Source organism: Nestor notabilis, unplaced genomic scaffold, assembly GCF_000696875.1.
Source record: "Nestor notabilis isolate BGI_N333 unplaced genomic scaffold, ASM69687v1 scaffold2179, whole genome shotgun sequence".
NCBI lineage: Eukaryota > Metazoa > Chordata > Aves > Psittaciformes > Psittacidae > Nestor > Nestor notabilis.
Window position 1 is genome coordinate 122,978 of NW_009942152.1, and position 20,108 is coordinate 143,085.

The 20,108-nt window shown below is 38.2% G+C and overlaps 1 protein-coding gene across 1 annotated transcript; it reads right to left on the bottom strand.

The window, feature by feature from the left end:
* Window positions 1-29: 29 nt before the first annotated feature.
* SPDL1 (spindle apparatus coiled-coil protein 1) lies at window positions 30-19,500 on the bottom strand. The gene is made up of 12 exons (XM_010021243.1): window positions 19,451-19,500; window positions 17,059-17,225; window positions 15,385-15,561; window positions 14,881-15,075; window positions 14,366-14,515; window positions 13,654-13,752; window positions 12,682-12,792; window positions 9,982-10,122; window positions 8,434-8,543; window positions 7,207-7,394; window positions 5,925-6,270; window positions 30-180 (listed from the first exon to the last, which is right to left on the bottom strand). The coding sequence occupies exons 2-12, from the start codon at window positions 17,215-17,217 to the stop codon at window positions 30-32; spliced, it is 1,827 nt and encodes a 608-aa protein (XP_010019545.1). The 5' UTR covers window positions 17,218-17,225; window positions 19,451-19,500.
* Between the last annotated feature and the right edge of the window lie 608 nt (window positions 19,501-20,108).

A 20,108-nucleotide genomic window follows, 5' to 3' on the forward strand; every position in this document is an offset into this window, starting at 1 on the left:
AAATGGTTGAGGTGCCTTCCAGAACTGTGTTATTGCTGAGCACACTGTGTTTCAGAAGTTGGCTTAGAAGATACATACAACGTTGTATATTTTTTCTTTTGCATTTTCTTCTCAGTCGTGATTTTATTTTCTTTCTCATCTTCTTTTTCTGTAGTGTCAAAGCTGGATTCAGCTGTTAACCTATAGGCAAAGCAACCATTCTAAATACATATTTTGTTATTAAAAAACAGGGCTAAGACAAAAGTTTCAAGCAAAGTCAACAAGCCAACTGGCATACAAGACCATCCATATGCAGAGCAAGCAGTGCTTAAGGGTAAACTGAGACTAAAATAAAGCATGTTTATATCAGTCCTAGTCACATCTCATCACTTAAAGTATCGCCTTCCCCTCCCATGCCCTTATCTACTGAAATGTTTGGTAAAAAAAGGTTACAGAATGTGTTAACTGGTTGGGATCAGCCTTTAAGCCCCACAAATGCACAGTGCCTGTGCCATGAACATACAGGAATCATTCACTACAGCACAACTCCAAGTGGAAAGTCCCAGCAATGGAACCCAAACATGATGAAGTCAAACATTCTGCTTTCACACCACCAAATCAAGGACTACCCTGAAAGCAATGTACTAGTTTCCCCCTAGTGCTGCATTACTACTGCCTTTATCTTAAGGCCCAAGTATTTGAAACCAAGTTGTAGGAAAACAGTTGTTTTCAGGCTCTAAATGACATCATTTGCCACTGACACGTTTTAATTCTGCTGTGACTGTAAAAGGGAACACAACTGCCACACTGCTGTTAGAGGCAAGGTAAAACTGAGATTTAGACATCCGAGCACAATTGAGTGTTTTGATTACTTCAGAATTACTTCATAATCATATAAATGTGCCATTAGAACAGATTGATGAATAATGGTATTCACTCAACCAAATCACCTACAATGAGTTGACTATCATACACAATCCCACAGCCGGACAGATTGTAGAAAATGAAGTTCCAAATGAAACATCGCTTCACATACCAACACAAATTCTATGCTAATCCATCACCATAAAAGCAACTCTTTAGTGCCTTTGTGGATTTCTAGTGATCTCAAGAGCCTCCAGTGAGCAACCTCCAGCAATACAGCTGCTTTCAGCGATAGGTTTCCAAACAAGAGTAGCTGCTACTCAGCTGCTGGAGATGTACTTGCAACAGAGAGATATACAGCTGAAGATCTACAAGCAATCTACATATTATAACTCAACAGACTGAAAAGAAGCTATGCTTTGCTGTGCATTCCCCTAGGGCAGCAGTGTTGCTCCACCATTCCTCTGCAGTAAGTCCGCACCTGTAATTCCAATGGGTAACCATTTTTGTCTATGGTTGGCTTTTCCCCAGCTGCTCTCCATTTTAGATGTGCTGCTGCTCGCAAGTAGCCCAATAATCATGTGGTTACCCCAAGAAACAATTATCCAGAAAAGGAGAAAAAGTCTATTCTTGGTAAGTGGTCCTGGTTAGTGTTTAGTCTGCAGTTCAGCCTATGCTTCCCTGGCAGCTGTAACTAGGGATGGAGAGTTTGTTCCTGTGGTAGATGCTCTTCATTTGTTCCTCCACTATGCTACCTCAAAACAACCTCTGTCCAAGGCCACCAGAAACAGTACTGCAGTAGCCATAATTTCCAGCAACAATTCCCTCTATAAATCCAGAACAAATAACTCCAAAAGGCCAAATAAAAATTGGATTGACTCAAATTATGTTCTAAAGCAACACAATTGGATTTACACAAAATACTCCCTTTCTACATTATTAGATAATTGTTGGTGTACAGTGTAAGAACTGTGGAAATCAAATTCACAGCAGAAACACAACATTGTTTCATAGCAGTAAACAGCTGTTAGAATCTGTTACTTGAAGAGAGAAAAGAACCATCTTTGTATGCTCCGAATGCACACCAGGATGGTTACACAAGCCTGCAGTGAGTTAACTCCTCAGACTACAGCTATCTTAGTAAGTACCTGAAGTGATTTTATCAGAGGACTGACTGTGGCTTATGAAGATGAAATGAGCCATTTCATGTTATAAGCTTCACTTTTAAGTTAGTGACAGCTTTTTTCTAAATTAGCAATCAACTGCCATAATCTGCTTCACTTATGAAAACCTTAATTCGCAGCAGTGAGTATTCAGAAATGCCTGAACATTCAAATCATTAAGCTTTAATGTGACAATGGACAATCCAAGCAAATAATTTTTTTCTCTTCCATTCTTAGTATCTTATAGTTGGCCTGCAAATGCCTCAGGATGATTATTCTGCAGCCTGAGTTGTTGAACCACACTTCCCTTACCATACTGAATTAATTCTTGTTACAAAGAACATGTTTTACTAGCATGTGACAGATCATGTCTACAGGCTGCTACATATCACAAGAAAAGGGACAACTGAGTGAGGTGACAGAGTTAACACTCTCAAGTGAAGAGCTGAGCATCACCTTTTGAAATTAGGTCTCACGGAGCTCAAAAATCAGCAGATTAGTTCTTTTCTACCAACCTTTATAAAATAATGAAGGAGGAGCAGCAACGACCAAGTGTTACAAACTCACTGCAACCCCCATTCCGCTTGTGCCACTTGGAAAGAAGGAGGTAGAAGTTGGGAATGAAGGAGTAACATTGAACCTGGAAAGAAGGGCTGAGGGCCAGCAGGGAGATAATTTTCCACTATAGTCCCACTATTTGTAATTGGCAATGAATTCCCCAGCTAATCCCCAAGTCTGATTTGCCCATGACTAATTGATCCCTGTCTTGACCTCAACCCACAAGCTTTTTCCACCTTCTTTTCTCTCCCATCTTGTTGAAGAGAGGGAATGAGAGCAGCTGGGTGGGCAGCTGGCAGCAAGACAATGTTAACACACCACAGCCCTCATACCAAGGCCAGCTCACAGCATTGACCACCCCTTAACAGCATTGGCATATTTCATCAGGTGTTAGCACAAGGCAAGCGATGGATCAGAAAGGAGAGATGACAGTTAAACACTCTAACTTGAAAAACCAAAAAAAAAAACCCAAACAAAAACCACTTGTGAAACTATGACATGATTCTATCAAGATTTGACTTCACAGGCTCCAAAAACTAAATGTAATGGGGGTTCCTTCTATCCACTCAAGGAAGATCAACTAGTGTCATCAGATGGAGCTTTACTTTCTGAGGATGAACACCATGACTTAAACTCCAGTGTACTAGTTATCCACGTCTCCTGCTGAGCCAAGTGGCTACAGGCATTTGGACCATGTTCAAATGAGGTGGATTTGGTATATGTAATCCAACTAAAAAAGCAAATAAGCTCTTAGGCACACAAACCCTTCTTGAGCTCAAACTAAAGCAGACAAGCTCAAATCTAAAGGCAAACTAAATTGGGCAGCAAGGTCTGGAATTTGCTGTACCAGTGTAAAACGTGAAGAAAAGCATTACACTTCTGCATTGAATCTTTTTACTGACCAGCTGGCCTAACAAAAGCTACCGCTGCCTATAACCTTTGCATTGCCTGAATTACAGTAGCAATTCATAATTAATAATGGCTTAAAATTTCCATCTTTAGTCTCAAGTAGTATGTTCTCAATACCCACATGCCATAACCTAATCATCATGATCACCTAATCCAGTATTCCAGTGTTTACTCACTTTAAGAACACACACATGCCCTGCAGATACAGACAGATGCTCTTAGTTCCAAGTTACCCAGCCTCATCTTACTCAATTACATCAGCAAAGAAGCAGCTTCAAACAAGGAAATCTGTCACCCATACCAGTACATACAGATCACTTCTGACCACTTCTTCATCACCCCCTCAGCAAAGACAACAAAGCTTTTCAAACCACCTTTCCTAGAAATGAAGTCTGCAATCCTTTCATAGTTACTACGATTTCTCACTGCCACATTTCATAGATCAGCGATGACAGAGCTAGGCTAATGGATGCACAAAAACTACTCCACTTGCAAAAATACCCCCCACTGACCACAACAGCCTTTTCAGCTAGAGCATCACAAAGTGAAACATTGACAATTACCCACCATGCACACGCCAATTATTCTTTCCTCCCCAAAGTCTCCATTTTCAGGTCCACATTCCTACCCGTATTTTTTTGTGTCTTTGCATTTAGCTTGTATTCCTATCTAGGGTTTGGCCACATCCACCACAGAACACTCCAGGCATTTAGGGTTTAGAAACCCAGCCTCTCAAATACTCAGATTTTACCAGGATTTCTTATTTCATAATAAATAATAACGGTTCAGGGTTAGGTAAATCCTCAATCTCATCATCGCTAACTGGGGAGTTAGTAGATCATTAACATAAAGATGCAAATGGAACCTTCTGTCTGGATTTGCTTTTCACAGGTTCATACCACCACTGAAAACAACTTAGAAGCTATTGTGTTGGCGATTTTACTTTTTAAACCTATTGATTTATGTTTTGTTTCTTATTGAGCAAACAGCAATGGGTGCAAGATTAGAACCCTCTCTCTGAACTGACTTCACCTTCCTCTTGTACTTTTCCCACTCACTCTGCTTTCAAACATGAACTGCACAAAATACTTTCCTCACTCCCTCTCTCTGGTAGGTTTCCCTTTCACTTCACATAAACTGTTTCCAACAACTTCCTGTTGGCAGACACTGGATCTTCGTTTCCAAAAGAAACAGGAGGAAATCAGGTAAACTCTTCACACTCTGGTTACATGCAATCTGTTCCCTGATGTGTACAGAACACTGCCAAAACACAAGACCATCACTAAACTATCCAGCCTTTCCTCACAACTTGCACCCCCCTCCCCGTTTGTGCTTTCTGATCTTTCCTCCTCGGTAAGTCCCCACATATTTTGACACTGCTACTTAAAGTGTCAATTCTGCCATATTCTTTCTAGACTGTTTCAGAACATTGTACTGTTTGGTTACTTTAAAACTATTAATTGTATCCAATGCAACCTTCAATAACTGGTTTGAGAGTCAATATCAATCCAGTTACGGTCAAATGCCACTGACTGGGGTATACCATACAGATTCCCACGTTATGCCTTCCTCTATCTCTGAAGCTGCTGTCATTCTAGAGTCAATAAACTATTTTTACTAGCAGACATTAACAAATTGTAAGCTCAAAGTACCTAAATTATCCCAGATTTCCCTCCCCACAAACACTCAAACATGTGTTTACAAAGATTATAAGTATGAACAGAATACAAAAGCAACAGCTGAAAAAGAGAAAAGAAATCAGCATTCCTTTTACCAAGGTAAAAAAGTTTGAGCTAATTATTGTTCTAAGTTACTTCATATATCAAAAAGTAACTGAAATTCTCAGTTCAGGGGGAAAACTTGATCTTAATTTACCGGTTGTGTTTCTAGTTATCATGAATCCAGATTATGGAAGTCATTTGTCTGACAAAAAGCATCATAAATTGTCTGCTTTCTTGTACAATGCAAATTCTGTTCTTCTAATTCAGGTTAATAATTACTTAAATAATCTCTGGGTTTTAGCTAAATCTGGTAGTTGATGAGGGCTAAAATCCAGTCAAATTGAAGCATGATAAGTATTGCCTTTATTACTTTGATATGTAACAGGCATGTGGTAGCTCAGAAGGGACCAAGAAAACAGAAGAGCTATTTGTGACGTTAGAGCAAACAGGGCACGCTGTCATGCTACGTGCACACCTTCACCATTCTCAAGCAGTGCAAAAGTTTTTTCAAAGACTGTTACAGTTTCAAGAGTCTCTTTTATTAGTCATCATCTTAGTCTTTCTTAAAGGTACTGAGAGGTTCAACGCAGGCAGCCGGAGCTGAGGAATTACACTGCATGCAACACTGAGGAAATAGATAAAGAAGTGGATAGCATAGTTCATGCAGCGAAAGAAAAGAGATGCAGGTCTGTGCTGATTGCCTTGACCATAGACAGAAGCTGACACTGACCTGGGGGCAGCTGAAGTCAAGGAATTGCTTCCACTTCCGCTACATGAAGTAAAGGCATCATGATTCTTATCTTCAATTTTGACTCTCTTCCTTTCTTTTTCAGGTTCAACTACTTTCTGCATTACTTGAAGAGCCATATTCATTGGCACTGCTTCAGGAGCGTGTTTTTTTGGAGAAGCGCCGCTTTGCTCCAAGTTCTTAGAAGTCATCTTTATTTCTTCCTTACTTGGCAACTGAATAAGGGCAGCTTCTTTTACTGAAGTATTTTTGCTGTCCAAGTATTCACAAGTACTGTCCACTGGAATCTTCTCCCTCCTCTTTTTAATATTAGTGCCTTTAAGTAATTCTAAGAAAAAAGGAATATATTTTTCGTACACAAGTGAAGCTGGAGTTAACTTGCCCATAAATATGTTCAGAATGAAGCTAATAAAGAACATTTTACATGACTAAAGACCTTGGAATAATTCTTAATAGACAATTCGCATCCTTTAAAGACTGTCCTTGATCTAATTTGTTACAGTAAGTAAGCATCCCAGTAGACGTTAGGTTGAAAGAGAGACAAAACTCTCTCCCCACTCACTCCACCTTTTTACCAAGGCTTTCTATTAGATGACCTGAACTACAAGAGAATACTCTATTATGTTATTTCCATTTTGGAGGCTGCTGAGGTAAGCTTCCACAACTAGGTTTTCAAAATTAAATCCTTTGGGCATGGACACAGAACCAAATGCAATTCACCCCTCTGGTTCCCCATTCATCCTCCTCCACAGGCTGCAACTTCCTTGTTTCTGCACATACCCAGCTATCAGCTGTTTTTTGAGTGAGCCTCTGTTGTCAAAACTTAATCCACATTAACTCGAGCTACTAAGCATTTTTTCCTTGAAATACTTTACACAAAGCTCCTTCCAGCTGCCTGCATTCAGAAAGCCAACACTTCTCATCAACAGACAGATACTGCTACTCTGATGAAAAGCATCTCCTGAGAATCTGTTCCTACCTACTTGACTGTGGTTATCTAGCTACACTATAAACTCTAACATGTACTCTTTTGTCTCCCAATATCAGTGTTTGTATATATACTGACATATGGTCCTTGAGAAAGATAGGACTTTACTATTTCAGTTCAGTAGGTTTTGGAGCAGGTTATTATCAGAGAGGCAGTCATTTAAATATTATTTCATATCTGAATTAGCCCAGTGTTTCCTGTTTAATGTCATTCACCTTGTAAAGGTTGAAAAGACCAGAGATTGCATTTTTCCCCATACAGGAAAGTAGTATTTACCTTCAGGTTCATATTTCATTTTTAGCTCATCCAGCATAACTCGCAAGTTCATATTCTCACTCTGACAAACTTGCAAATGCCTCTCATTCGCAAAGAGCTTCCTTTCAACCTCCAGAACTCTTTGGCTCTCATGCAGAGCTTTCATCCTCTGCAAAGATAGTTCATTTTTCAATGTTTCTGTTTCCTTGCTGGGGTGGGAGGAAAATGATACAGTTATGCGGGTTTTTAGTAAAGCAGTAGAGACAAAGTCAACTCAGCATTCAGTGCATAAAATTTGGGATTATACTCTAGCAGGAAATGCAAGAGACCTAACACAATGAAAGTTTTCACTTGACCTTCACATAGAACAGAGAGTTTAGTTACCAGAGATAAAACTCATGTTAAAAACAAAGCTGTATGCTGGCTTAAGAAACCTTCCCTAACCTACAAATTCACTCTTTCACTGGGGGTTTCCTAGTATAAGTTTTCTGTGCATAAATTACTATAATTACTCCTGTAACTGACAATACAAACTTTACACAGAGATGTTACTCCAAATGCCCAACACAAAACCAGTTAATACTTATTGCATGTCTTTGCCTCTGTTTCAGAGGCCATTAACTTCCATATCATAAGCGCTGAATCAGCATTCCTCAGCGATTCCAAAATACTTGGGTCATGCCAGTTTTTCATAACAGCACCAGGGTGAGGCAACAGACTTATCAGGAATTCCTGTAGCAGACCCATGGCCTCCTGTTGCATGTGCAATACTTCCATCTGAGGGCTTAAAAACAGTCCTGAATACTATGGACTTTCTAATAGATAGATATGGAACTAGCTAGCCAAAGAACATAAGTAAAGAGTCCAATAAAACATTTCAAGTGTTATTATCTGGCTCTTTTTAGAAGAGAAATACATACGTACAGCCTATAGTCTCGAAGAAGCTTAATACAGTTTCCTTACAGATTATTTTATTTAATTCTCAATTATCTTGTATCTAGAAGCATTAACAACAATTCTAGAAGGCTGCAAGAATTAAAAGTAGTTCTGCTGCTATCTTTTGCAACAATAACTAAAACCAAAACAACTCAGTCCCACAGCATTAGAGAATAAGACAATGAGTATATTCACACATACAGTCAGTGGATTACATACAAATAGTAACAAAAAAAGGGAGAATAAACCCAAGTGGCTAGAAGATAACCAGACTACAAGCAATATCTAGGCCTCAGACCATTAAGTACTTACTTTGAGTTGTCAAGTTTCATTTGCAGTAAATCCACATAGTAACCATCATCAGACTCCCCTCCTTTTGAGCTACTACTAGCTCTGGATTCTTCCATATTCTCATACAAAGTCTGATAAAAAAAAAATCAGGTTGTCAAATATGGACTTTTCAGAAGCACTTTATCTCAGTCTTCATGTGATAGTTTCCATGTATTTCTACGGAGAAGCCTTATCATAGAGGCATTTCAACATACAAGAGAGCTCAGTTGCTCCAAGTACTTCCCTATTGGTTACAAATGTCAGATAGTCCTGAAACTGACAGTTCTCTCTCATTCACTCAAAGAGAAATACAAAAAGCAAGTTAGCCCAACCCCAGAAGGTTTTCAAGTAGCACTGAAGAACAGTTATCTTCCTGTTTACTAGAACATACAGATCATTTTGTTAACCTGCAGGGTTGTTTCTGTCTTTATTTCTAGGCTTCAGTAGCTGGACCCCAAAGGAACACAACTGTCAAACCCTCAAAATCAGCTACACCTTTTAAAGAAGAGAGTTGGTTCATAGTAAAGATGCCATAAACACAATAAACTTCCCATAAAATACAGCAGTAACGTGACATTCTGGGGGAAGCTGTTTTGTGGGGGGTTTTTTGAACAAGCAGTACTCACGATTTAATACTACCAGTACTTTAGATGGTTATTTAATCAATTATTTAATTTCCTGACACGACTTATCTATGGCACAGAGACAAAAAAATACTCATCAAGCTTATACATTGCAGAAGTGGTAAAGCAATTGAGCTGTCTAATTGCTCACTGAAATAGGTTAAGCCTAGCTTTACGCCACCCTGTTTAAATGCAGAAAAGAGGATGCATAAGCTAATACAGCTAAGTTTACATGCCAGAGCTGTGATAAGAAATTACCAAACTAGTCCATATGTATGCAAAAAAGCTACAGGTTTTAACTCTGTATACACACAAACCTCAGTAACATAGTGCATACAGGTCTTACAGTATTTTGGAAGGTGAAAAATACAACAAGGTGCTACCAACTTGCATAAGAGGACTGAAGAAATTGCTTTAAAGGATGATGAAGCAATTCAGTTTTTCTAGAAAAGGGCATACTTCAACTGCAAAGTTGAGACGCATGGGAAGAATAAACATCTAAGAAATCCAATATAGCTGAGAAACTGAAAAGTGGTAAAGCCAAAGAACACACAGTCAAAGGGTGAAAGGGTTGTGTCTTTGAAGAGAAAAATCAGATGTCAGCTCAGTGACCTTCGCCACATAATTGAATTTAAAAAGTACAAGTAACTATGTAAACTACGATGGTGCTACACAGGAACCCAGAAGAGATTGTTTTCTAACCAGGGACTAGGTGGTGTAGAATTTCCAGCTTCTCTGAGCTACAGAAGTGTATGTTCTCCAGCTGTGAAATGGAACTTTGGTCAAATAAAGTCATTTGGATCCTTTTCAAACCTTATCATGGACTTCAAATAGTTTCAATAATTCTCCTTATTCTCATGCTTTAGCTTCTGATTATGACTTAGCCACTTAATTACAGACCACATACCTTAAATCTTTCTAGCTGCCTCACTTTCATAAGCAGATCTTCAATCTCACCATTCTTCTGTTCTAACATCGACTGCAAGCGTTCCAGCTGCTCAAATTCTGCCTGAGAGCCTTTTAGCTGGAGCAGTGTAGCCATTTGCAGCTAGGAAAAAAGGGAAAACAAAACCTTTAAACAAATACTGGGTTAAGTAACTGAAAACCTCAGCCTCTAACCAAGAAGAATTAGGGTACTGAAGCCTTGTAATTTTAATCCTGAATATAGTCTTCACAATTACCACCATAGGTTGACACTAGAAATCTTTAGAACAGCTGAAAACTTACAGAACAGACTAGTCCTGAGGTGTCATAACCTTCTGCATATTGACTTAAGAATCTATAAATATTCTATCAATGACACACACAACATTTCACATTCAAACCATGAACACCAAGTCACCAAACTCCAGTCCAGGTTGTTTACGAGAGCTGAAATGCACCTACTAAGAACATCTTTCTTGGGAAAGCATGCTCTAGTTCATCAATGAGTTTAAAAACCTTTTTTCTGCAGTCACCCTGATTCTGTGGTATAGATAACACTAAGTTTGCCCTCTGTAATACCAGTCCAAGAATTTTAGCTGTTCCTTTAGTGGAGCACACCCTTTCAAGCAAGGAAACACCCTCTGTCATTACAAAAGGAAAAGTTTATCAATGAGTATTGCATTTATAGCAGATTTTTCCAATGCTATTAACAATATCATCATAGTACAAGGGCATTAATGCCTTCAGTTCAAAGTGATACATCAGAAGTTCAAACATGTGGAAAAACAACATGAAATGCAGTAACAGAAAGACTTAGCAGGGAGTTACTGATAACTGTAGTACTTTTCCCGCTCCAGTCAGTACGGATAAGGTACCACTGTAGGACACTTGGAGAAATCACAGGGAAAGGATCAACTCAAACAAATTAAGACTACAGATTAACAGAGAAAGATAGAGAAGAGCATTTACCCTACAGAATCTCCTATATCAAGTAACGGAGACCAAAGATTCTGTACACCAACTGCAGCTACAGAAAGATTGAGTCACCTCCTCCTCATGGCTTCTACAGGATATAAAGGGAGGCAGATTTTACCCCCCACTAGCTGACTAAAGCTATGCTTACATTTCCCAAGCCTGCAGACATTAACCTATTCCCCTTCTGCTTACAAGCCCATTTGCTAACTGGCAGAACTGCAGATTGCAGTTGATCTACATAAAAACAAAGAACAGAAACTGGAAGGGATACTGTGGGTTGTGGAAAATACACCAGACAGTAAAACTTTCCCAATAGCACTGCAGGTCTTCAGAAGTCATCAGTAAATACCAAAGTGAGGCACTCTGACAACTACAGCTGCAACAACAGTTAACTACACTGTGGGAATCAGATGCTGAATGAAGAGATCAGTTAACTACAGATAGAGCTTTAACAATCAGCATCATAATGCAGCACAAAGCAGAGAGGATCCTAACAGGAATCTAAGGTAGTAAGCTAGGCAAAACAGCTCTCCTGACAAACTGCATGTCTTCAGGTGTTGACACTTCAAGAAAACTGAATACAAATTGAAATTCCCAATAAAACCACTAAGTAGTAGAACAGGGACAGCAATTTGCCTCAGTTCTTGGTGAAAATCTTCAGTATTAGGAATGTTTTTTTACACCGTTCAATCAGTATGACTGACCTAACCTCATGTTACCAGGAGAACATTTCTGAAGAAACAGATCCTATTCAATCACTTCACTCCCTCAAGTATTTAGCTCTAACGGTCAGATTTTAGTGAAAGACAATTCCTCTGCTTCATCAGTAGATGCTGGGGGGTTTTTTTTTATTTATTTTCGACCCACTTCTCCTCATAAAGCAGGTAACACAGACTTTCTATCTTTGGTGTTATTTCTTATCATCACTATTGATATTTAAGCACTCTCCTCAAACTGCATGATCAACTATTTGATCAAATGAAAGGATCCACACTTGTGTGGGAAAAGCATAAGACCAGCGTGAAAACAGCTGGCAGTTTTGCAGCATCCCCTTCACATTATCGTGTAAATTAGATTCTGCTAACTAGTTCTCAACAGTACTAACCAACAGGCTCACATCATATGGGAGTATAGTCTAAATTAAATAGTTAAGACAAAAGTTATTACTTTTTCTTGCACTACAGATAAAAGTGAGAAAAACATGGGCAAACAAAACAAGAAATCAACCTGGGACAGGGGGAATGGAACAGTGTAAGCAGAGGACAGGGTACAAGCCCTTCTCCTTATGTTCATTCCTAGCAATCATAGTTAATCCACAAATAAACAACTCATGTAGTACAAGAATTAGATTAAAAAAAACAAAAACCAAAAAACCACAACAGCAATTTTCAAGACTAATTGAATGCTGGTTTGAATGACAGGAGTTGTAGTTTACCCATTTAACAGCTACTCCAAAGTAAGCAAACACAGTGCCTTCAGCATAAAGTGATGTTCCAGGATGAAGTAGTGGCACTAGCAGCACTAGAAAAATGCTGATGTACCATAGAAGTCAAATAGCACAATGACATCTCATTTGTTTTCTCTCCCATTTCCCTCCCCCAGACTACTGTACCATATTTAAAAGAAAACCAAAGCCCCAGCCTGTGCACTGAAGCAGTGCCTTGTCAGATGCCAAGGAAACCCTGCAATACTGCAGTAATGGTCGTACCTTCATTCTTTGCAACTGTTCTCTAGTGAATGCATGCTGCTTTTGTAGGGATTGATATTTTACTTTCACACTGATCAGTTGTCGTTCCATTTCTGCCCTACGGTCCTCCACCTACAGAACATTAACAATTATTACTATGAAAATTATAACATTTATTGTCATGTGGATAATGAGTTTTACAAGGGGGTGTTACCTAGCAACCCATGTTGGTTCTGCAAATAGTGTTTTTCCAGCAAACGTACTTGAAATGAGGCACTACTGTCAATACCTCTGAGATAACAGTGAGCAGACAGTGCTGGAGCAGCTGAAGCCCAAGCAGTAAAGTGCAACAGATTTTTCTTTTGATATCTAAGTAACATTGCGTATGCTTCAGTGTTGCTGTAGAATAGTTTTGTCCACTGGCATCAGAAGAAAAAAAAAAAAAAAAAAAATAATGTGTACTAATTTAACCCATTCCCTGGGTGCTGCCAGAAAACAAAATAACTCTCTATGCATTTAACAGCAGCTGAACTCCTATTCTTGGAACTAATTCAAAAATTCTCCCAAACATGCAAACATGCAGCCATTTTCAGCATGTTTTTAAAAGACAGCATTTATCAGCATCTTCTTACTTTTCACATACTATCTTCTCCACTAAAGAACAGTTACCAGCTGAACAAAGCTACTAAGAGCTAAAAGCTGCAGGCAGAATTGTCATGAACCCTCAGTCCCATCTTCTATCTTGACAGCAAGGTAACTTTAAGTTATTCCATTAAGTTTATTAATTCCTCAAATTCAGAGCATGCATAAGAATTGTTTTCAATAGGTCAGTCCCTAGACAGTCCAACACTGAAGTAATTTGAGGATCAGAGATGCCTGCTGGCCAGATCAGGTACAAATACTTGAATATTTTCAGTGTAAAATAAGAAATAAAACTTATGAAATATTTCTTCTCTCCTCTGTATATTCTTGGCATCTGTGGAATAATTGTACCTCAGCAAAGAGAGAATTGCCTTTTCTTGTAGGGTCCAGAGACTGCTGCACTGCATGATCCAGCTGAACCTGAAGCTCCTGATTAGCTTCGCGAGCTTTCTAGATTAAAGCAAAGAGGGTATTAGACATTTAAGCATCTGATATACTGCATGTATGAATTTAATCAGATGGTTTTACCTCTTTCATTTCCTATGCCTTTAGCACAGATTATACTGTACTGCAGTACTTAACTGTGCATACAGTTCAAGTTAGTAAGAGACAATCAGTTTTGTTTCACTATAAGGCTTAATATTCCACTTGTTCTTCAAGACCAAAGCACAACTAAAACCATTAAAAGAAAACTTTGACATTTATCAACTGAACTAATGGTATTGAGACTACTAGCCTTGCTGTGTTATTTCATCAAAAATCCTCTACTACCCAGTACAAAATTTTCCAAGGCATTCAGTAGAAACTTGAAATAAAAGTGAGAATTCTATCAGTGACCTCTGAGAAGGTCCCATTATGAGGCAGAATTCTGCTGTGCAAGGATCTCCATACACAGCCATCCACAAAAGAAAGCCAACAGAAAGAGTATTTATCAAGAGGCAATACCAAAGATGATGAGCCAATATCCTCCCCGCTCCAAACTCGCACTTCACTAAAAAGTTAACAGCACAACTTGTGGCATTCAGGGATCATCTACCACTGTCGAGTAACACGAAGAGAATACCTCTAATGCAATACAGTAAGAAACAATTTCTTTTTCCCTCTCTTCTTTCTCTCCCTGTAGACGCTCCAGCTGATTACGTAGGTTACTGTTTATGAGTTCTAGTTGTTCTTTACTGTACTGTAGTTCAGTCAGCTTTTCTTCAACACTGGCCTAAACAAAACAAAACAAAGAAACCCCCAACCAAATAACAAAAAAAAAAAACCCACCAGAAAAACCCACACCAAACCCCAAAAAGTGTAAAATAAAATACTTTTAAAACAATAAAAGAAAAAGCAGGACCATGTGAACCAAACAGGCTTGTCAGTACCCATTACTTTTAATACAAAGTATTATTTTGAAGAGGTTGCATTAAAATGCAGTTAGTAAGGCCGTTTTGTTCAGTACACATTGTCTGAATAGTTAGCCAGTCGTAAGGTAGCAACATACACAAAGTACTGAAAATTGAAAAGGGCAAAAGCACAGGATTTTATCTTCCATTAGCCAACCCTGCTAATAATGAAGTACTAGTCACTCACCTTCACACTTTCTAGTTCAGTGAGTTCTAGCTGAAGATTGAGCATTTCTGAAGACATGGTCTCATGTACACGCTCAGACATGATATGTAATTCTTCTGACTTGGCAGCAATTATTTCCTTCTGATGCTCCACTTTGTGCCTCAGTTGTTTCTCCGAGAGCCGGGTTTCATCTAGTTCCGCTTTCAGGTTCTCCAACTTAAAGACAGTTTATAACTAAGTAGTACCATTTCATAATAAACTCTTGAAACACACAAAGCTTTTGACTGTTCTAATCACAGAAAGTGTCTTAGAAATACAACTTAAGAGCAAACTCCTTAAAATAAGCTATGAAATTTATTGTAATTAACAAGGAACTATGCAGATGTTTGCTAAAAAAACAACCAAGCAAACTCCTATGCATCATAACTATTTGAGCTGGTTTAGTAGTACATGTGCAATTATAAGTTAAGCACATTCTTTTAAAATGCTATTAGCAACATTTTAGCTGTATATTAGTTGGCAAACCTTGTTTTTAAGGTCACTGATTTCTTGTCCATAGACTCTGGCAAGCTGTTCTTTCTGTTTATCCAGTTGCATGTTTTGCTGTTGCTTAAGGGAATCACATTCAAAACTCAAGCTTTCCAACATTCGACTCTTGAGTTCCATTTCTCTCTGGAGAGAGTATTTCTCTTGTTCAAATTTCTGAAAGAAGTAACAGACTAATAAAGATAGATGTAATATTTATAAATGTTTAGGGAGCAATCTACTCAATACAGGCTCAGCACCAAGACACGAAATACTTGTAGCTCACTCAACCTTTTGTTGAAGTCCCAAACAGGGAATCGTCAGACCCATGTTTTTAAAAAACAAACAAACAAACAAACAAGACACAAGAACAACAACAAAAAAACCCACAAACAAACAAACCAAAAAACCCAAACAGAAAAAACCTGCCCTGACATTTTATGACTTATTTGATTGTATTACATTCTCTTCTTCCTGGAAACAGTGTATCTCCGCACCCACCACTAAGGCTGTGGACATCTTTCCTACAAGTGTAACAACGGAGTGAGAGCTTAGGGTATCCTTCCTATCACTATGGAACACAATTATGTTACAACTTGTTACAGCCCATCAAGTGTTCCCCTATGGCACAAGGCTTCAATATCTGGTAAAGACATCTGAATTGTCTACCGCTTTGAAGTAAATCCCATAGACTACACAGACTTTTACAGAAGAGTACAGACTTTTCTGAAAGCCCCTTGTGCCTACTGTTAAAACTTGCATTCACAGTAACTATTTTGGCTCCCAGATTTCAAAAAGAAGAACCACAGACTCAAAAGCTCAAAGGAATCTGCTGGCTAACCATGGTTCCCACACAAGATGTTGTTCCACTGCATGAAAGCAGACAATTCCTTCCACCTGCCCTCAGAATTTAAGTTACCAATCGATCTAGTTCAGCCAAGCTTTGCTCATAATTTTGCTCCAGCCTATAACATAGGATCACAGACTATGGATGCACCTTCTCAACACACTAGCTACCACCGGAGGTTGTCAGCAGAAAAGGATGATCCTGCCCTTTTTCCTTTTCACTTGTACTTTGCAGCTGCAAACAAACATCAAAATTACTATGTTTGTAATAAGTGGAAGAGATTTTCCGGATTGGAATTTTCTCAAACAATTACTATTAAGAATAAGGTTGACTAAGTAATGCCTCTATATTTCAACACTATACTACTCTTTTCTGAGCTGTAAAGAAACACTTTAATAAAATCAGAATCCCTCAGTCTTTAGAATATTTGAAAACCCCACTACAGAAGAATTCAATATTACAGTCTTGCTGCCAGCATTCCTTTTACAGCTTTAAGCGATACAAAGCTTACAGGGAGAGCGTAACATGAATTAATTGCTAAACGTACCCAAACCATGTACTTTAAGACAAATTTAATGTAGCACTTTGTATTCATTTTGCATTCCTACATGGTAGCAAACACTTGATGGACAGTTAGCTATGAAAGCCTGTCCCAGTTAGATAAAATTATGCCCAGTATCTTCAGAGAAGAGACGAAAAGCCCTCTCTACAAATATTTACACTAAAAAGGCTTCTTAAAATTAATCTAGACTCTGAAAGGCATTTAAAACACCTGTGATATTCAGAAAAGAGTTAAAACTTTTTCTACTTAAAGTTTATAATATCACCTCAGTTTTTTCAGTCAATTCACGACGTGCTTCATCCAACTGATTTTGAACTTCATTTTGGGACTCCAATAAATGCAAGCCATATTGTGCTGCCTTCCTTCGCTCATTCTCTGCTTCCTTGAGTTGGTGTTTAAGGCTTAAAATGGTCTCTGTCTCCATTTTTCTTCCTTTTTTTACTTCAACACAGCAAACACAAATGGATTAAAAAATACACTGCAGTAAGTGACAGCAGTTAATCTGAAAGAAGTGATTGGATTTCCTTTCTTAATCAGGATACAAGGATGTATTTTTGCATTAAGACACACACACAAAAAAAGAGACAGCCATGAACAAACACTCCCATGAACAGTAAAGTAATTGCTATTTCTTCAATAAACTTGGTTAACACCTGACTATGTCTTAACTAATAGCATGCAACAAAATAACTCCTGTGTACCAGACAGTGTTCCTAGCCCACTAGAACCAGATTTAATTTTTTATATAGCTATCTCGTCATATATAAAAGAGAAAGTAAGGAAATAACACTGAAAATACACTTCTATGCATATGGCTGACAATACTTCCTGTGGTATTAGAAATAAACCGATAATTAAGTATAGCATTTCTTGTGTACATAAATGACACTTAAGATCCATTTAGGCAGCTGTATGAGGATAGTTTACTCCTAGTAACATTACGTGGGATACAGAAAGAAATAAAGATTAAGAGTCAAAAATAGAAACCCTGTTAAAAGATATGGAATTTTAACACATTTATTTGTTTATAGAGCTTAATGGAGTCCTCCATGTCTTTAAACCTAAGGTAACCTGCTGCAGGTAACCTACTTGTTAATTTCCTCTACCATGTTTCAGAAAATTCATCCATTTTATTCTTGTATCGTAACAGAAGACATAAAGGTGAATTTTGCAAAAATTAGTCAAAATCAATCAAACGAGCAACTTTAAAAAAATAAAACTCAAATTAGCACCATAAGCTTATATGACTGCTTACTCCCAAATCTACTAAATCAGCACACTGCAAACAAATCCTATTAAGACAGAAAACACTAAGCAACTCAGGCTTCTGAACAACATAGAATCATAGAATAGTTAGGGCTGGAAGGGACCTTAAGATCATCTAGTTCCAACCCCCCTGCCATGAGCAGGGACACCACACACTAAACTAGGTCGCCCAAGGCTCTGTCCAGCCTGGCCTTGAACACCTCCAGGGTTGGAGCATTCACAACTTCCTTGGGTAACCTATTCCAGTGCCTCACCACCCTCACTGTGAAGAACTTCTTCCTTATATCTAACCTGAAAGTTCCCCTGTTTAAGTTTAAACCCATGACCCCTTGTCCTACCACTAGAGTCCCTAATGAAGAGTCCCTCCCCAGCATCCTTGTAGGCCCCCTTCAGATACTGGAAGGCTGCTATGAGGTCTCCATGCAGCCTTCTCTTTTCCAGGCTGAACAGCCCCAACTTTCTCAGCCTGTCTTCATACATAATCCAAGAGTTCTCTCCAAGCATGCAGCACCAATGACAGAAAAATAAAGAACATCCCTGCAGTTTATTTTTCAAAGCCAAGGTTCATAACTTTTTTATATAATTCAAAGATTAACATAATTCTTCATTGAAGGTCTTATTCTGTGCTTTTTCTTTTTACATAAAGAATTTAGTTGTTGCCATTTCTCACTGGCACATATATTATTCTTACGTATGTCAGCAAGATGCTGGTATTGAAAGAGCAAATTTCACAGCTCACTACATAAGAGTATTTTTAAGAGTCATTATTGTAATGTACAGCCTTCACTTTTTATTTTTGCTATCTTTTATTTAACATGGGTAACCCTTACTGGTTACTTAGCTTCCTATAAACGAAAACAATTTTAATATGCAGGAGTACATCAAGCCAACACTGTGCTAATCCGTTTCTGAGCTACAAGATAGAAATTATCAAATTCTGGTTTACTCATTTTCCACCACTTGTTGCTGTTATCCAAGTTTAAGTCAAACAAAGAGACTTTATCCAGCCAGGCTCTGAAACCAGTTTTCCAAATCTAACCATTGCAAAGCTTGAAATACTATTTTCACACATTTATGCTAAAGTAAGGCACTGAAGGACAGGAATTTTGCATACCTATAACTAAGAATAAACTATATTATTACTACTGCAAGGCCAGGTACAATTCAATAATGAAGCATTTATCAGTAAAATGTATCAATCCAAACATATAGGTAATCACTCCAGGCACACACTCACATTAGTAAAAAGGATGAATTAATCCTTTTCACTACATTAACAGAATTTTAAAAAATAGATTTATTTTCCAAAAAAAACACCAGTATAAAGGCAACATAGCAATTTGATTGCTTCTAGCTTACTAAACTAAACTCAAGTGACGTTTTTACCTCACCTTCAGAAGTCCATTTAAGTCTTTCTTTACCTTATTCTTGTACTCCACCTTTAGAAATAAGAAAAAAATATATCAACTGTTGTCTAGACCAGATGAGTACAAGCTGCCATTACAGCACAGTCCTCTCAGCACAGGCTTAACGCCTGTGGGTGTCTCATGAAAATGCAGATCACAAGCTAAAATCCCACAGAAATGCAAGTCTTATTCACACTGGAGTTGAGGCAGCTGTCAGATAGCTTAGAAACAGGCAGAGCAGGCAATGTTGCCAGAGGATAGATGATCTGCAATTGGCCTGTGGGGCAAGTAAACAGACTACATCCTTCTAGCAGACATGTCGTTTTTAAGGGTTATTTGGGGATTTTTGTCTTGCTCTCTCCTACTTCTTCTGTCTCTTACGTGCTCTCCGACAGCTTCACATTACAACATCTTTGAGTTCTTCATAAATCATTTACTGGGAGATCTCATAAAAAGAGAACTTAAGCTTTAATTTTATAGTTGAAGTTTCAAACATCAAGGGTGCCTTTAGAGCATAGACATCCTCAACTTTTCATTGTCAATTCTGGATGAAAATAAACAAGTCCGGGTAGCTTTGTTCATAAAGCTGTATTGTTATATAGAGAAGTAATTACCTGTAATTTAATATTATATTAATATAATT